This window comes from Danio rerio, chromosome 2 (assembly GCF_052040795.2).
Source record: "Danio rerio strain M-AB ecotype USA chromosome 2, GRCz13ab, whole genome shotgun sequence".
Classification (NCBI taxonomy): domain Eukaryota; kingdom Metazoa; phylum Chordata; class Actinopteri; order Cypriniformes; family Danionidae; genus Danio; species Danio rerio.
In genome coordinates this window covers 16404048-16424433 of record NC_141022.1, presented here as the reverse complement: position 1 = coordinate 16424433, position 20386 = coordinate 16404048, and the positions used below count along the sequence as shown (strand labels likewise).

The following is a 20386-nucleotide window of genomic DNA, read 5'->3' as shown; positions in this document are numbered from 1 at the left end:
GCTCACTAGGGGAAACGCGTATTTGCGCATGCCCCGAGGCCAGCTTTAAGCCAGTGCATCCGTGCCGAGAGCACTCGGTCAGGGAAAGAACAACTGGTAATGAGCGATCTCGGGGAAGCAACAGATCGATCTGGGCTTCCTCGAATCGCGCCCATATCAGCTGAACAGACTCGGGGTGGAGTCTCCATTCTCCAGGACGTAAGGCTGCCGTGAGAGCGCATCGGCTGCACGGTTGAGCTTGCCTGAATATGAATGGCGTGCAGCGATTTCAGCCGCGGGTGACTCCAGAGGAGCAGACGGCGGGCGAGCTGAGACATGCGGCGAGAGCACATACCCCCCATACGGCTGATATACGCCACCGCCGCCGTACTGTCTGTCCTGACCAGCACGTGTTGCCGCTCCAGCACCGGAAAAAAACGGTGGAGAGCGAGGAACACTGCCAGCTCCAGGCAATATGCCAATGCAACTAGGTACCTTTCCACAGGTCCGCAGCCGCATGCCCGCAACGCACAGCCCCCCAGCCCGTGTTGGAAGCGTCTGCTGAAACGACAACAAGACTGGACGCCTGTTCTAGAGACACCCAGGCCTGTAGGAACAAGGGGTCGCTCCAAGGGCTGAGGGTGCGGCGACACAGCGCAGTAACAGAGACTCGGTGTGCGCGCGCGTGCCATGCGCGTCTGGGGACTCGATCGTGAAGCCAGTGCTGAAGTGGTCTCATATAGAGTAATCCGAGCGGCATGAAGCGGCTGCGGATGCCATATGCCCCAGGAGCCTCTGAAATAGTTTCAGTGGGACCACTATTTTACTGTTGAGCTCTCTCAGACAGTACAGCATCAGCTGAGCGCGCTCTCCGGAGAGGCGCGCTGCCATGGTGACCGAGTCCAGCTCCAGCCCGGGGAGAGAGTTTGCTCTTTTCTCGGTTGACCTGAAACCCCAACAGGTGGAAGTGCCGGAGCACTTCGTCTCTGTGCATAATCAATTGCTCCGAGAGAGGGCAAAAATCAGCCAGTCATCAAGAAATTAAGTATGCAGATGCCCGCGAGCCGAAGGGGCGCTAAGGCACCCTCCGCGGGTCCTCACCAAGCCCGCGGAGGGTGCCTTAGCGCCCCTTCGGCTCGCGGGCATCTGCATACTTAATTTTTAAATCTTAAATTAAAAGACAGAGAGAGCGCGAAGGGGAGGGCTTTGTATAGCCAAGCTCGACCTTCAAACGCAACCGCAGAAACTGATGGTGGCGAGGAAGAGTGGAGACATGGAAATACGCGTTCATCAGGTCTAATGCTGCAGACCAACCCAGAGGACGAACGCACCGGAGGATGCACTTCTTCTTGAGCATTTTGAACGGCAGCTTGTGCAGACAGCGGTTCAAAACGCGGAGATCTAGGATTGGCCGTGATTCACCTCTCTTTTTGGGCACGATGAAGTGTGGGCTGTAAAACCCGCTCTCCATCTCGGCTGGAGGGAGCGGCTCGATTGCATCCTTCGCCAGGAGGACAGCAATCTCCTCTCCCAAGACAGGGGCGGACAGGGGGCTGACCCTGGTGAATACACACCCGTGACTTGGGGGGCCGTTTCGTGAACTGAATCGCATAGCCGAGTCTGATTGTGCGTATGAGCCACCGCGAAGAGCTGGCCCGCGCTAACCAGGCAGGCAGAGCTCTCGTTAATGGACTCATCGCTACAATCGCTGACGTACCAGCAGTGGGGCAGCGCGGAGTGAGTGTGCTGATCCGGGAAGCGTGCCGGTCCCACGGAAAAGCTGGAGGTAAGATATTTGCTCTCACTTCGCACCCGAGCTCCGGAGGGGAGGCTCAAGGGGTGGGAGAAAGGAGACCGTCCTCCCAGCGCTCGTGAGCCACTGGCGAAACGCACCGAATCTGCAAGCTAGAAAGCATAGCGTCCCAGACTGGCAGATTTCGGGCTGTCACATGCGGGGAAGTGGAAAAGTGCCCTTTCATAATGTTTTCATGGCAGTAAAAAAGTGCCGTTGGAAATGGGGCCCCGCCCTCCAGCGGGGAAAGAGCAAGTTCCCTCTTCTCCAGATGGCCTGTCCCAGGGACGCTTCGCGGTCTGTTGCCAGACTTAGCGGCGTTCTGGGCAGGGGGGCTGCCTGCTTCCGAGGTGCCCGACGCGCTCGCTTCGCCAGAGGCGTGTGCGGGGGCGGAGCAGCTCTCGTAGGCGGGCGCCTTCGACGAGGAGCAGGTATGAATGGCACGGCGGGCGGAGCGGGCTACGGACAGCCGATAAGACATCACCCATCAACTGCTCTCTCACCGCCTTGAATTCCTGGGTGAATTCACAGACAGTGTCGCCGAACATGGCTTGGGATATGGGTAAGTCAAGAAAGCGGACTTTGTCGACTTCGCGCATATCAGCCAGGGGTGGCGCTCCTGGATCACTGATGTGGACATCGTCCTCCCCAACGCACACGCAGCGGACTCAGTAGTCCGAAGAGCTAAATCGGCGGCGGTGCGAAGCTCGTAAGCCTGGGTTGGACCCACCCTCGTGCAGCTCAGCCAGCGCCTGGTAGCGCTGGTAGGTGGCTATCGCATGCAAGGCGGAAGCAGCCTTGCCCGCAGCTATGTAAGCTCTAGCTCCAAGGGAGGCAGATAACTTACAGGCTTTGGATGGGAGACGAGGCGGACCCCACCAAGAAGAGGCGCAGCGCGGATTGACCGCCATCGCGCACTCAACCTGAGGAATCGCCACATACCCCCTGGCTGTTCCACTGTCAAGAGTGGTGAGGGTAGAGGGACACGCAGCACGAGCAGAAAAAAGTGCTTTTCAAGACCGCGTGAGCCTACTGTGCACCTCTGGGAAGAAGGGAACGCCCCTCTAGTCGGTCCGGCCGCGGAGCTGGGGGATAAACCATCTCCAACCCACGGCCGAAGCAGCCCGGGGAAAGCACGGCTAACATGTCCGTTTCAGGATCCGTAGTGACAGCGCTCACCAGCCCGAAGGGGCCGATGCCGCGGTGGACGTCTGGTCTCCGGTGTCATCGGGCGTAAGGGCTACCATCTTTTAGACGGATCGCTTCCCCCGCCCGAAGCTTGGATGGAGCGCTTAGAGGAGCGGGAGGTCCGCGGGCCCGTGGGCGACGGATTATCTCTCGCTGAAACCCTCAGATCTGCCCGAGTGCCCGCTGCAGAGCAGGGGACAACTGGGGTGGCTTGCCCTTTTGCAAAGGCTAGCCGCGATCTTTACTGCGCAACAGTCATGGCATCGCAATGACGACATGAACTGCCCGCGAGCAGCGCATTAACATGCTGGACCCCCCAGGCATGTAACGCAGTGCCCGTGCCCATCATCCGAGGACAGGAAACCACCGCATCCAGAAACGCACAGTCGGAGCGCCGTCCTGAAAAGGACGTGCTGCACGACTGTGTTGCTCTTTCTGTGAAATTTGCAACTTTATACGCACCGCTCTGGAGGACCGGACCCAAAGAACGCCAGGCAAGGGAGAAACCCAGCTCGACCGTCTGCCGCTGCGTGTACACACTCTGGACCGGGAGAATGCTCTCGTTCGCTCAGAATCGCTGGTCACAGCAGGAGGAACCCTCATCGACTCGATCAGAAAGTCTCTGAAGCGAAAAGGATGGCGTTTGCTCGCTCCAGGTGTGCTTATATGCTAGGATAATTGGCAATGAAGTACACCTGTGCAAGCTTACGCTGCCAATTCATTGCTTTCATTGGCCCGTTCAATACTCTTTCAGACAAGCGGCTTCTGAACCGAACCCTCCCATTTCGTGGATTTCAATCAATCCACTCTATGGTACTGAAGTTCCCCAACCGAAGGGGAATCTGAGATTCATTCACAAACGAACCACTCCCTCCGTCAGTATGAGAAGTGAAAGCAGGAGAAGGGTGTGTTTCAGGACACAGATTAGATCAAATTTATCAGGGAGAGTGGATAGTACATTTCCATACACACAAACACAAGCTTTTTGTCAGGAATGCCCATGCGGTCACTCATCCATCAATGTAGAAAAGTGATTTAAAATAATAAGTGTCGTAATTAAAAAAATAATTTGCATACTGACCTCCGAGAAAACTCCCAATCATAGATATATGTGTATATGTGTGCATTCATTTCAAAGGAGTGCTACCCTGTACTAAAACGGCAGCTCTATTGACGCAATAATTCCAATAGACAACAACAGGGTAGGCGACATCTAATGTATATATATGTATGCATGACGATAATAGTTTGATTGTGGTGTTTACTTCAATATTGCCTCTAATATATGCATATTCCACTTCTTAATTCCATTTCTGTTTAGTTCAGTTATGACTTTAGTCAGATTAAGATGATCAAAAATCGCTGTTTCGAGCTTATGTGGGCCTACAGTTCAAAGTTTATGTTTAACTGAATAAACAGTTAGTAAACACTTATTGAATAAGTACATCTTATTGAACATAATTTATTTTTATCACCATCATAACCACCATCATAGTAGAACAATACTTTAAGCAGTTTGTAATGCATTTTGGAAACAGAAGATGAGCCCCTGGTCTAATGCGCCACCTGGCTTGAGAAACCATTTTTTAAAGACTTATTATTTGGGTAGCACACACATTCTGAATGCCTTCAGCAGAATTCAAACGAGCCATTTTAATCTAGATTAATCTAGATTAATTCCGAGATAAATCTAGATAAAAAAAAATATTCTATGCTCACTGTAAGAATTGAAATATTGCAAATATTCTGATGTCTTTGACAATTCAAAACATGAGCTGAAAACAGAAACTGGTAACTTCACAACTCAGCAAGGGGAATGCGGGAAAAACCAGTTCCTGCTGCATTTGCATCTGAGTCTGCTTCATCCCCCCAACTCACACATATGGTCATTTCAATGTTTGAATGTTCTAGAATTAACCAAACTGACTTTAACTATCATGTTTGATATCATTTGAAATGTCTCAGTGCGATTGGTACAATGGTCTCATTCTCTCAGAAATAGACATAATCAGAACAATAAATATATAACTTCAGGCATCTTTTGATCCACTGTGAGGGGTGTGACACTAAGTGTGAATGCCTTTTGTTATACATTCACACCCCCTTCCTTGAGGGAATTCTTGGATTATTTAAGGTAAGGCCTAAGAAGGACTCTATTCTGCCTAACCAGATCAGCCCATAACATGGGGTCTGCCCCATGTTATGTATATTACAAAGTCAGGAATGCATCTTTTTCATCTTGGATTTATCTTTGATAATTTGATGTTTTGTATTGATCATTTATGAATTGACTGATTGAATTGGCATAATACATTTACCTGACTAATAAATTGTTATGTTTTGAATGATTCAAACAGAGGTCGTGTTATTATCTTTAGTAGATTGTGGTAATTTCATAGCACCACAAGCCCCTGTTCAGGTTAGTAGCGGACTAGAACACGGTAGACGGAGCATTGCGGCACGTTACACGATGTCTCTAGAGCTCCGACTAACAAATTGGCATTTATTCATGTATACTTAGGCTGTAAAAGGATATCTAAGGGGATAGTCCTTCACCCGATAAACTTTTAATACTATTTAGATAGTATAGTGATTATTTAAAGTTACTACTAGTTTAAGTACGACTGGTCTGCTTAATTCTATAGTAATGATCGTTATATGACTAAATAGCTCTGTCTGATTTAGGAGGTAGCAGACCTATGGGGACCGCATAAAAAATATCCTAATCTGAGTAAGTAGGGTTCTGCCTTTTTAGGATAGCGGTCAATCGCCCCTGTTTAGTGACCAAGACTGACATGCTTGTGCTTAAGAAATTGTATACTCGGCCGGTACAAGATTCAGGATGTTATAGAGATCCCAATGAACGAGAATAACATAAAATGATGAACCGAAGAGAATATTCAATCATAATCTAAAATAATGTGAAAGGAAACAAAATAACCTTCTCAATGTTTTATAATTGGAGTCAGATAAAACGAGGATAAACATATTAATATTCTAAACCATCTCATACTAAAATTGGAGTCAGATATGAGTTAAGTTTAATATAAATCAACATTGTGCACTGGAAAGACCGAATATGCAGTGAACCTTCATCCACCATTGGATACCGTCATTGGACCAACTGGCTGGACCCTACACTCACCTATAGTATTAATTTATGTAACTGCGTACACTGATTTTGCACATTTGACTGATTGCTAGCATTTATTTCCTTTAATATATAAACCTATTGTTCATTATACTTTTATAATGACGGGTTCCCACAGGTCCTTAAAATGTCTTAAATTAAAATCCGGGAAATTAAGGTCTTAAATTGTCTTAAATTTTACCGTTTAGTGGCTGTAGGTATTAAATATTCAGCCTGTGTGCTTAATAATAATAGGGAAGCACAGTGGTCCACCGTAAAACATCTAATAGTTGATTAATTTATTCTGTGTAAAACAGGAGAGAAATGACAGTCTCCATGATTTATTAGCTTATTACAGGAGGTCAGGTACAGAGTACAGATGCTGACGCCGGTCTGCACCTGCGTGCTTTCATTACGCGGTTGTTGATGTGAGGTTCAAAATGCAAAGATGAGAAAGTGTAAATTTCACGACGTGGCAAAGAGCCAATGTGTAAATTCTGCAAAAAGACCTTTTCGTTAGGGACCATGGGGCTCAAAGTCGTCGAGTTGCACATGAAAGGAGGAAAGCAGCACCGGGACGTTGCAGCAGTTAACTTTGTCATAGCAGGTCCAGGCAAGGCCAGAGCAAGTTGAACTGCCGCTCTAGGCAGAGGACAATCACGCCACCCAATGTGAAAACAAAAGTGACCGGTTATTAATATGAAGTGAGGTGTCGCGGACCTCTATTCTGCCGCCCTATGCGCGGATATGACTGAGGATGCGCAGGTGCTGAGGTAGGGAGGGAGGTGTCGCAGACGCTGCACTCTCTATTCTGCCGCCCTATGCGCGGATATTACTGAGGACGCACGGGTGTCGCAGACCTCTGCCGCCCTATGCGCGGACACTAAGGACACGTGGGGACACATGGGGACAACTGAGGACACGCGGGTGCTGATGGAGGTGTCGCTGACGCCGCCCTTTCTATTCTTTCACCTATGCGCAAATATATCTAAGGGCGCGGGTGGTGAGGGATTTGTCGCGGACATAACTGAGGATGCGGGTGGTGAGGGAGGTGTCACGGACATAACTGAGGGTGGTATAGGAGGTGTCGCGGACGCCGCCCACTCTATACTGCTGCCCTAGGCGGCCGCCTAGGTCGCCTCTATGGACGCGTCGGCCCTGAGTCCAGGTTTTATCCCTGCATTGTTTGCAGTTCGACCTAACAATGTTACTAGTTCAGACTAGAGTTGAAAATCTTTGTTTGGTTCGGACTTTATTACTATCATTTTAGACGGGGTTGTGCCGGGCTTGGGCTTGTGCAGTAAATGAATGTCATGTGATGCATTTCGATTTATGCGAGGAAGTAATCAAATTGTTTGTTACAACATTGAAATCCATCCCTGCAAAGGTGAAACAAATGATGACAGAGATGTCAAAAAGAGCGAATTTTGTCAGCGGTCAGGCCAGCTGCCTGTTTAATTCAAACAATCATTCTAGCCGCTAAGGTATTTCGGCGGCCGCTCATACACTGCGAATTACGGTAAAGCACTAAGGAGCAGTGTCCAGCGAGCTGAAAGGGAAAATGACGAGGTCACTCGCTACATTGAAACTGCTGTCATGGAAAATGAAATGAATGCTTTTGACTGGAAGAAGATGAACAAACAATCCTACCCAAAACATGCTAAATTAGCCAGATCAGTAGTGCATCCCGGCCAGTAGCAGCAGCAGTGAAAGGGCTGCTCAGTGAGCGCAGGACTGCACTAAAGCCATTTAAAGTGGATTCAATAATGTTCCCCCACAAAAACACATAGCCTAATCTTGATGAGTAAAGAATTTCAAATAATAACTAAATATTAATAAAATCATAATATAGTCTATAAACGGGTTTGGGCTTTTAAAAAGCTGTCAATCAATATGTACTTGTCGGGTTCGGGCTATGTACTTGTCGGGTTCGGGCTCTATCGGGCCTACCTTTTATAGCCTGATAACAGCTCTAGTTCAGACGCCCCCTCACAGTCAGCTATAACAGTTTCATTTTACCACCAGACACCCAATAGGCAGGTACTGAAGGTTATCCATTCTGTGACGAGTCACAATTTATTTAAATCTAACGAGAACATTAAAATGAGTAGCCTATTACAAAGAAATTATAAAGTTTTTGGGTCTTAAATTCTATTTGTTGAGGTCTTAAAAAGGTCTTAAAAAGCATTAAATTTTATTTTTAAATGGTGCAAGAACCCTGTAATGGCCATTAGGGTTGGGCCGATGGCCTATAAACAACACGATGCTAAGCCGGCATCGCCGATCCTCCTCCTTCCAGCCCCCATCGCAAACCCGCTCGTGAAAAATACACACTTAGGCCCTGTTTACTAGAGCTGTGAACCTACACTGGTCTCTTGGTTCGGTTCGGTTACGACTATCATGCCATTGATTCGGTTCAATTCAATATCTCGGTGCATCACGTTGCATTAACAGTGCTTTCCATACACAGTTTTATATTTTCTTCACAGCTGCAATTCTTGTATTAAAATGTATGAATATATTTTTATTTATTTACTATTTGTAATACATTTTTGTCATTATATACAAACAGTCAGATATATAAACTGTACCTTTAAACAACACGAGCATTTATAGCAATTAATATAAACAAATATAAATATCCCATTCGCTTTCGGATCCTTGTCTAGTTCTCTTACACCCCTTTGATTGGTCAAACCCTCAAAAAAAAAAGGCTGCGATTGGCTCTTCCAAGATGAGAAAACTCTGCAGGCACCCCCTCATGTCTGTATCTAGAAGTATCGCTGTAAAACAGCCGAGAGGAGAGGAAAAGTCAAATGGGCCACAGTGTGTGTGAGAGAGAGAGAAAGAGAGAAATGGAGTACTTTCATTCTCTCAATCCAGGGAAATAGGGGCTTCTGCTTTAAGTGTCAGTGAAAGACTGATCCAGCAAACACACGCAGTGAAATTGTGCACAGTTTCTGAGTTTTAAGTAGTTGGAGTGTTGTAAATACTCACGCTCGCCTCCCTCGCCATAGCGCAATATGAGATGAATGACGACAGTACACAATAACCGGTTATGATTATTACTGAACCAATACTGAATTGTCCGCGTCTGCATCGCGGTGCACTGAATAAACAATTAATTTTGACACCCCTACTGTTTACATTAATACATCTTTAGTATTAAAATGGCATTTTAGAACAAAAATGATCCACATACATACTGTGTTTTACCTAGCATTTCTGAACAGCTCTCTGTCCGCTGAAAACACACATCATGTGCCGCCACACACACACACACACACACACAGTCACACAGACACAAACACTATCATGTGCCTGTCTGAGCTGCAGTGAGCAGTGCACATCAGAAGGTTTATCAAGGACGTACCACGGGATCGTGTCTCCTTATAGTTGTTAAATGTGATATTCAGACGAAGTCTCCCGCAAACGCATTAAGACTCCCAGATGCTCGCAAACGAGTGATAATCTCTTGGAAATCGTGCGTCTCTCTTCTCGATATCACAGCTGTGCGTGCGGTGTCGGCTGAATACAGGCCTAAAATAAATCTAAAAAGCAAATAGACTGCAAAGAAAATGGTTTTCATGGTTGAAAAGGAAAGCTTTAATTTTTTATTTCTAAATGAAGAGGGAATCTGTATCTCAGCCTAATTATTATTTCTAATGTTTACACACTGTGAAATAGGCTAATCCAATCCAATTATCTGCGATAACGAGAGAAAATGTAGGCTATATTCTGTAATCTAAACGACTAAAACTTAACTTAATTACTTGCTTTACTTTAAGCTAAGCAGAAGAGGAAATGTCAGCTTTTCCCTAGAGTTCTTGAAGACTAGAATCATGATGGGTAAACACACAGCTAAAGGCTATAACAGTTGTAAAGAGAGCCCCAAGTGCTCCCGTATGCCTTCATGCCAAGATCTTTAGGCTGTAAATGTTCATGCTTTGTCTATATAGTATCATCAGTTATGCCAGTCTCTTGGGGCGATTGCTTTTGTCTAAAAGCAAACAGGCAGGTTGAGATAGTATTAAAAGATAAGCATTTTATTGTGTGACACGGTGGCACAGTGGGTTGCACGTTCACCTCACAGCAAGAAGGTAGCTAGTTTGAGCCTCAGCTGGGTCAGTTGGCGTTTCTGTGTGGAGTTTGCATTATTTCCCCGTGTTTGTGTGGGTTTCCTTCGGTTGCTCTGGTTTTCTGCACAAGTCCAAAGATGTGAAGTAGGTGAATTGGGTAGGCAAAATTTTTGTATTGTGTGTGTTAATAAATGTGTTTGAATGTTTCCCTAAATAACTAAATAACTGCATGGCCTTGCTTTGGTCATAACTACAAATATTTATGAGAGTTGTCACTCTCTTGGCCACTGAATTCAGCATTTGTTTCAGTTCTCAACTCAGATAGAGTTGAATATATATATATATATATATATATATATATATATATATATATATATATATATATATATATATATATATATATATATATAATTAATGCAATTAACGCAGTTCAGGTTTTTTTACTTCCTGTTGTGGTCGACGTGTGTTCAGCATGCAATAAATGTGGATAAGACCAAGGAAGCACTTTTTGAAGGCAAGTTCCAGTATAAAACAATTAGTTGCATCACAGGTTATCCAGAGTTTCATGCAATTTCGGGTGTCCCATTTTTAACTTTCGACATCTGTTGTAAGTTGATACAGCATGGCGAACAGCATTGGGGCCAAAACGTCTGCAGCGCGTTGTGTGTGTCTGTCTGTGTGTGTGTCTGTGTCAGGCCTGTTGAGGGGTGTCAGGGGTGGAGTGAGCGACGTATCTGAGTAGGGGCGAGAGGGGTGTGCAATGTATTTAACGACCGGTTTGCAAGAAATTATCATTCATTTGCGGGCATTTGGGAGTCTCTGTGCACTTGCGGGATACTCCTAGCAACTGGATGAATGTAAAGGAGGATTAAGCAAAAATGTTTCTACTCTATAATTAATGTTCTCAACTCACAGCAATAAAACTTTACAATGAGTGCAACAGTTTGTATTCTATAGTTTATTATTATAATTTTTCATTTTCCATATCTGCAATTCCTGTATTTTGGCATTTTTTTGCAGTCCACTTAGAATCCAACATGGAAATCAATGTTTTCTTTATTGGCATTGATTGTTTTGAAATTTAAATGTCATTAACATGCCTGTGTTTTAATTTCTGTAATAAATATGGCTGTTAAGCCAGGATCTTGATGGTTTATTGTGGGTATGTTGTTTACATGAAGAAATCTGTGTTACAAGTTAAACAAAAATTCTATTAAACAATAATATTCTGAATTTAAATATTTTTTGTCTTGCGTTTACATTCATTTTACATTTAAATAGCCAAAATTACAAGTTTCAGTATTTTAAATGTGATTAATCGCGATAAATTTTTTTAAAAAGGTGCGATTAATTAGTAAATTTTTTTAAATCGATTGACAGCACTAATATATATATATATATATATATATATATATATATATATATATATATATATATATATATATATATATATATATTAGGGCTGTAACGATACACCAAACCCACGATTCGGTTCATATCACGATTTTTTATTTTATTTTTTTTGTGTGGGGTGGGAAAAAAAAGATTTTTAAAACTATTTTTTATTAAATAACATTTGAAAAATCTTTATAAACTAAACATCAAAGAACAATATTAACTATGCAAATTATTAACAACATAAATAGGCATATATAAAATAAATAAATAGCCAAAGCTATCACTTCTGTTTTTTGTAACAAAATACTGTTGAAAAACCAAACAGAACTAAACTCCATTGTGTAGATGGTTCAAGCATGTTGAAAATTATTTTTCAATCAAGTTCTCTTACATAAAAAAAAAGTAAATTAAAAAGCTACTAGGGATGCTCATTTCGTTAATTTTGCTAACCGACAACCGCCGCTCATTAATCGGTTATTAACGGTTAACTGGTCAGATTACTATTAATTTTATATTAAACAAATTGACGTGTCTATTTTGTGTCTGACACATTAAATATTGCATTTTAAAATACTGATTTATTTTTATATGTTAGAATATTAATAGCGGAACAGAACAACAGAGCATTTCCACGCACCTGCAGTATTTAGCACAGAAGAGCAGAATAATCTAAATAAAATGAATAAAATAAATAGGACTGCCCTAAATTATTTTCACTTAAATAATTAATTTATATTACAAAACGAAAATACTGACTGATTCTTTTTAATAACCGGCATAGGCTTTTTTTCCAATCATAGCCTATGTTTTTTTCTTCCGTCAAATAAAAATCGCAGACTTCCTCAAATTGCTCGCTTCACGGAAAATATGCATTTATTTAATGCCCCACTGTTATTATTATAATCACAAAACCTTTTACATTTTAATAGAAATCATTATTTTAAAGATTATGTCCTGATATAGTCTATGGTTTCCTCTCTCTCCCTCGCGGTTCAAGTGCGCGCGCTGCGTGATGAAAAGACAGCAACAATGCGCTCATATGTAGACTTTTTGTAAACAGTTTTGTTGTTTAAATATGATATTGCATTAATCTGCGTACATGCTTTATAAGCTGTAAAATAAAAAGTAAAGCCTATTTGTTGCGTTTATTACGCAGATCCAGGTCAACATAAGCGCTGGTTAAGCATCAACAGGTCTGTTTCAAACAGCAATATTCTTCTTCCATTTTGCTTCTTTGGCAAATGTGTCAGTAGGCACGGGTTACACGTTATGGTCCCGCAAAATAAGTATGCCTTGCAGTTAAACAAGGGGCGAAAACGAGGCGCACCTCACTGCCTTTGTTGACAAGGAAAAAAGAAGAGGCTCGGTCCTCTTATAAACGACTGAATCAGCTGGATATCGATTGTGCAAAAGTGTTGCTGTCTGTGTTGTTACAATAGTAATATTTAATACTATTGTGATATTCAAGATTTGTATATTCATACAGCTCTGGATAACCTAAAACAGCGATTAGACCTTCAGAGCGGCGTTAATGCGTCCTGAAGTAAAGCGAAACGGCTATAAACTCCAGCAAGATTGAGTGATTATGCATCTCAAGATTGAGAGCCATATACCTTTATCTCTAAATAAAGTATAACTACAGAAACTGTGTTCATCTTAACTGAAAGCTTCGTCGTGAAACACAATCTCACGGCAATTCGGCTGGTCAGTCAGCACTCTCTAAGGTTCAAACAGAAATCGCACAGCACGATTACAGAAAAGTTTGCGCTGTTACCTGACATCTGGTGAACGCCCATCCCTCTCTGCGCAGCCACATTAACAGTGTGAGCAAATCATCGTATATGCGCTGAAAATCCGGCCGCTTTGACAGCATTGGCAATGTTTCTGGCGTTGTCTGTTGTCAAGTGGGGTTAAGTTGGTTTTGTTTTTAATATTCCTGACACAATCAGACGGTCCCTTACTAAGAGCTCCGTGCGAGCTCTCCCGGCTAAATATTGGAGGGCTTAAACGGAGCAGTGCTTGTAATGTCCAACGAAAAAAAGTGTTAATTAGCTTAACTTTTGCAGGCACGCGTGACGTTATTGGAAAGGTATCACAGGGTGTGTTGCGATTCTCCCTTATCACACCGCGACACAGGATCGTAGATCTGAGTGTCGCGATTTCGATTTTATATCGTGTATCGTTACAGCCCTAATATATATATATATATATATATATATATATATATATATATATATATATATATATATATATATATATATTGTGTGTGTTACTTATTTTATTTAAAGACACCTAAAACAGCACCGTATATACATGTTAAAAGCACAGAACAGAACAAAAAAGTGTGAAGGCTAGGCTTGCACTTAAATAGGACACAAGTATTAAATGCTAAATATTATTTATTTAATGCCTACAAATGCATATGATTGTCATCAAGGGATAGTGTAGAGAAGAGAGAGAGAGGAAGAGGTGAGGTGGCGAGTCGTGCACCAAGTGACCTGAAGTTTGGCAGTATTTCCGGTTTCGACCAAATGAGAAGGTAGACATGGTAAATATGAACTAGAGGTCTGCATTCCGGCTGCTGTACAGTGGGACCCGACAGGTTTTCTTGCGGTGTGGGAATAAATTTCCGAATAAATCGCGCGAGCGGTCGGGAACTCTGTGTAATATCTGTCTAGCAATATCGCTCCTAAGCGAGCGAGCACGCGTACATCCGCGTGGATGCTGTGTGTGTGTGTGTGTGTGTGTGTGTGTGTGTGTGTGTGTGTGTGTTAATGACAATGAGAGAGAGTGTAGCTTGGTGCATCGCTTGGTGCTCTCTCTTTCTCCCTCTCTCTCTCTCTCTCTGTGTGTGTGTGTGTGTGTGTGTGTGTGTGCGTGTGCGTGTGCATGTGTGTGAATGAGAGAGAGCGTCTTGCGCAGATCTCTAATACGAACAAGACAAACAGGTGACCGCGAACCTAAGGTCACAAATACGGTATTCAGTTTCTGAATAGTTTAGGCACAAGCCAACAGTTTGGTGACGCTGTCTGAGCCATATGTCATTATTTATTACGTCATATACATATTTATTATGCACGGTAATAGCGGATACTGTGGTAAAATAGGGAGGAGGTTTGACGGTATCAAAATTTGGATACCACCCAAGCCTAGTGAAGGACTAGGAGTTGATCAGAAATAAATCACTTGCTTTCCTTCAGCTTTGGCCCTGCTAATGAGTGGTCGTCACAGCGAAATGAACTGTCAATTACTCTGGCACATGTTTTTATGCAGCAGATGACTTTCAGACCACAACCCAGCACTGAGAGTGAAATGAGAAACACCCATACACTCTCTCATTCACACAGATACACTACAGCCAATTTAGTTTGTCCAAATCACCTATAGCGTATGTGTTTGACTGGGGAAAACCAGAGCATCTTGAAGAAACCCACACAGACACTGGGAAAAATAAATGACCAGGATACCATAAAATAGATCAGTTATCTTTAATTTTATTAGTCAATGCATAAAGTTACCTATTCTTAAGGTGCGTTTAATTGAAAATTGTACTAGCTTTCACAGCATTAACAGTCGGGGAGTCAATACCTATATCCTCCCTTATAAGTGGACAAAAGAAACACATTAAACCACCAGGTGTGGACATTAATGTGTGTCTTTTGTCCACTTGTGATAAAAGTGACAAAAACGCATCACTATACAAGGCTGGTCTGCTAAAGGCCATTGATGGATGTATGGATGGATGTACGGATGGATAGATAGGTTAGTTGGTTGGTTGATTGGTTTATTGATTGATTGGTTGATTGATTAATTGATTTTTCATTCATGGTTTCTGACCATAAGCATGTTTTTAACAGGACTGAAAAAGCGTACCCGAAAGGCCTTCGGGATACGAAAAAAAGAAAAGGACAGTGACTCCACGTGAGTAGGAACAATATGTGATATGAATATGGTAAAAAAATACACCTGACTTTTGGAAGTTGCATATCAGATTCATTCAACTGAAAAAATACTATTATTTTCAGCCAGTGTATATAACTTTTTTGTGTTTATTATATATGAGATGGTCAGTAAATGGGGTACTGGTGTGTCATATAAAGCTATTTGGGCCATAAAATCATATTATACAAATATATGCACTATATATTAGCTAATTTTAAGTAAATTATATATACCTAGATTATTTGTATATACTGTACTTATACCTATTAAGTCACATATCTGATAATCAGAACAATTTATTTTGTTTTTTTCAGTGGATCACCAGACAAGGAAAAATCAGTAAGTACAACATGAAACAAGACAGTGAATTGACTTATTTAAGTAGCTGGGTGCACCTCTGAAAGTATCTAGTGGATTCAGACATGGCTGATTCAGACATTGCAAATTTTATCAACGCTGTTTTTCAGCCTTCATAAATCACATAAGCACAGTTATTTTCTTAATAAAATCCATGTTAGCCATTTAGCAACGAAGCTAGAGTAACTGGGCAGACAGAAGCCCTGCCCATCATCTACGTCTGATGTGAAGTGAATTTGACACACGAATCAAGCAGGTTTTGACGCATGAATGAAGCGGGATTTGACCCACGAATGAAGCGAGTAAACTCAAATGTTCACATGTCTATTTACACGCGAATATCGTTCTACGTCTGTTGTGAACAGCTGCAAGCTCTATCAGGTTGGATGGGAAGTGACGGTTTACAGCCATTTTCAGATCTCTCCAGAGATATTAAGTAGGATTTAGGTCTGGGCTCTAGCTGGACATTTACAGAGTTATTGTGAAGCCACTCCATTGATATTTTGGCAATGTGCTTTGGGTCATTGTCCTGCTGGAAGGTCAAGAGCACTCTGAAGCAGGTTTTCATATATCTTTCCCTCTATCCTAGTCTTCCAGTTCCTGCAACTGAAAAACATCCTCACACCATGATGCTGCCACCACCATGCTTCACTGTATGGATGGTATTAGTCTGGTGATGAGTGGTGCCTGATTTTCTCCTAACATAACAACTGGCATTTACCCCAAAGATATCAATTTTAGTCTCATAAGACCAGAGAATTTAGTTTTTTATGGTCTGAGAATCTTTCAGATGCCTTTTTGGCAAATTCCATACAGGGAAGTGGCTTCCGTCTGGCCATACAGGCCTGATTGGTGGATTGCTGCACAGATGGTTACCCTTCTGTAAGGTTCTCCTCTCTCCACAGAAGAAAGCTGGAGCTCAGACAGAGTGACCAATGGATCATTGATCACCTCTTTGACTTAATCCCTTCTCCCCTGATCAATTAGATAGCCGGCCAGCTCTAGGAAGTGCTGGTGGTTGCAAACATCTTCCACTTTCGGATGATGAAGGTCACTGTGCTCATTGGTACTTTCAGAGCAGCAGAAATTTTTCTGTAACCTTTCCCAGCCTTGTGCCTCTAGACAATCCTGTCTCAGAGGTCTATAGACAGTTCCTTTGTCTGCATGCTTGGCTTGTGCTTTGACATGCACTTTCAACCCTGGGACCTTATTTAGACAAGTGTATGCCTTTTCAAATCATGTCTAATCAACTGAATTTACCACGGGTAAACTCCAATTAATCTGCTGAAACATCTCAAGAATGATCAGTAGAATGTACCTGATCTCAATTTAGAGCTTCACATCAAGAGCTGTCAATACTTATGTAAATGTGATTTTTCAGGTTTTTTATTTTTTATAAATTTGCAACAATTTCAAAGAATCTTTTTTTACATTGTTATTATGGGGTGTTGTGTGCAGAATTTTAAGGAAATAAATGAGTTTATTCCATTTTGGAAAAAGGCTGTAACATAAAAAAATGTTGAAAACGTGAAGCGCTATGAATGCTTTCCGGATGCACTGTATATAACAGAGTTATACTATATAATTGTCCTTCTCTTTTTAATCAAATAGTTAAACTAAGCTTTTCTGGTACAATAATTGTTCATAACCCCATTACTTGTTGTGCACTAGAAATATATATTTTTAGCTATTGATTTGATATTGCTAAATATCAATTTTTATATGAAAATATCTGTATGTTAATTATTAGCGTCCCACTGTGAGTATTGATAAAAAAAGATACTCAGTGACCCATGTAGGAACTTTTTCGTAATAGAGTCATAAATGTTACCTTGTCACATTAATTGAAGGTCGGTCTCAAGTTGCTAATTGATTATTTATAATACTGTTGTTTGTTGCTTTTTATGTATTTATTTTAATTAAATAGAGGAAGGAAGGATAATTATATACTTTAAGGTAGTTATATAATCCTTACTGCTCTTGGTATATACATTTCAGTACAATGAGGATATTCAACAAAAATCTTTATAAAATAGTTAAAAAACAAAGTAAAAATAATAAAATATTCATACAAAAGAAAACATTTGTGTCTGTCATTTTGTATTTGTGAATGACATTTTACAAATATGTAACTATTAATCTGCAACTTCGAATTCAAAACACACTTATTTTGATTATTGTCTGTGTGAGATATAGAGAGATTTAGCTTTTCACGTCAGAGCTGTGAGTGTAGCCTACACATACACATATTATTATCACAAGTTCTCACATTTAGATTTGCAAGCTCTCAAGGTTTGCTACTGAATTACCTTCATAGGGTTTTATTTTATCTAGATATGCACTGATATTGATTTTTTGGCAGATATCGATAACCGATAACTTGAAATTTTTTGAGGCTGATTGCCGATATACTATAGCTGATAAATATAAATGGTAACACTTTAGAATAACTATCAGTTATAACTAGTTAATACTCCATTAATAAACTGTTAGTTAATGAGTTATAAATGACTTGTTAAATAAAAGTTAATGGTTTGTTAAATTTTTATAACTGTACCTTATAGATAGCCAAAAGACAACTTACAAACTGTTGTTAACGAGTTATAAATGACTTGTTAACTGTATTTTAATGATTTATAACTATCCCTAATAGATTAGTATTAGATCATGAACAAGCTGTTAGTAAATTACTTACTAAAGATGTGTTAAGTTTCAGTTAATAGTTTATATATGTTATTGGGACGTTATTCTAGTTGTAGCTATTCTTCATTTAATAACTGTTAGTAATTGAGAAATAGTTGCAACTTTAGAAAAACGTCCCAATAACATACATAAGCTAATAACTAACACTTAATATATTAACTCACACTTTACAGATCAGTTGTTCATAGTTTTTTAACCATCTACTAACACCATCAAAACTTTGTAGACCTTTTCTAATAAAATATTTATTTATTTATTTTGTTTTCATGTTTAGCACAAAAAGTGCTCAAACTTCATGGGTTTGTATTCTGTTGTATACTGTTGTTCTGCCATGTGTATGTGTGTTTCTATACATTAAACACAATGTTCAACATTGCATCTGTGGAGTTTCTTTGGTAAAATACAGCACACAAATAAGCCTACGAGTGGAACAAGGTTAAGGTACAAACATTTTATATTTTTAATATCACCTTCAAATTTCTGTGGCTTGAACTTGTTCCATCCATTTGCTGTTCTACAGTTTCACTGGTATTAGTAGATAGTTAACACACTCTAAACAAGTGATCTGTTGAGTGTGAGTTAATAAATTAGTTAAGTGTCAGTCATTAGCTTAAGTATGTTATTGGGAGTTATTCTAAAGTTGCAACTATTCCTCATTTACTAACAGTTAATAAATGAATAATAGTTGCAACTTTAGAATATTGTCCCAATAACATATATAAACTTTTAACTGATACTTAACATGTCTTTAGTGGGTATTTTACCAACATCTTGTTTATGATCTATTACTAATTTATTAGGTATAGTTATAAATCATTAAAATACAGTTAACATGTCATTATAACTTGTTAACTAACAGATTGCAAGTTGTCTTTTGCCTATCTATAAAGCACAGTTATAAATACTTAACAAATTTAATTTAACAAGTAATTTATAACTCATTAACTAATAGTTCATTAATGGACCATTAACTAGTTAAAAACTGATATTTATAAATAATTAACAATATTATTTAACAAGTCATTTATAACTCCTTAATTAACAGTTTATTAATGATCTATTAATTAGTTGTAACGGATAGTTATTCTAAAGTTTTACAGAACAAATAATCATATTAGATTACAAACAACTCAAGTTGTTTAGCACTTGTGCATCGCCGCTATTATGTTTACACATGTAATGTTTTTCCTGAGGCGATTTAAACCAAACAAAACTTTTTTGACGTTTTTGAATGAAACAATTTAAGAAAAGCTCTTATTATGCACTGGACAAGTATGCACGAGTTTCGCCCATGCATACATGAGGCAGGCAGATCTTTACAATTATGTAACCCATTGGCTTAAAGATGTCAGCCTAATTTTGACATCGGAACGATAACATTTAAAAATAGCATTTATCGTCCCACAACGATATGACCGCCAATATATTGTGCATCTCTAATTTTATTGTGTGATCACGGTAACAGTGCTTTATCTCGCATGTTTTATTCCCAGAAAAAAACTAATGGGGCTCCTAATGGCTTCTATGGTGAGATTGACTGGGATCGATATGTAAGTTAATTTCTATCTGCTGATTTTCATACTGTCTTTATAGTTCTTTTGGATGTAATGCCTCATCAGTTTTCTTATACCATAACAGAACTCTCCTGATGTGGATGATGAGGGGTACAGTGTTAAACCTGGAGAACAAGGGGGAAATATCCTTTCAATTTTTACTGACAAATTAATCTGTACTATTTTGTTGCTTTAATTAGTTGTTGTGCCTCTATGATACTTTTTCAGATATTACCTTTTATGTAGTCTGTAGGCTGAAGCTCTT

The 20386-nt window shown here is 40.7% G+C and overlaps 1 protein-coding gene across 4 annotated transcripts in view; it reads left to right on the top strand.

Annotated features, from left to right (window-relative positions):
• sgip1b (SH3GL interacting endocytic adaptor 1b) overlaps positions 1–20386 on the top strand; it is a 150132-nt gene that overhangs the window by 11901 nt on the left and 117845 nt on the right. For all 4 annotated transcript variants that reach the window (XM_087240568.1, XM_087240570.1, XM_087240569.1 and 1 more), the window contains exons 2-5: positions 15424–15487; positions 15823–15847; positions 20062–20118; positions 20207–20264. In XM_087240568.1, the coding sequence (XP_087096694.1) occupies positions 15424–15487; positions 15823–15847; positions 20062–20118; positions 20207–20264 (204 nt within the window). The remainder of the gene's footprint in view (positions 1–15423; positions 15488–15822; positions 15848–20061; positions 20119–20206; positions 20265–20386) is intronic.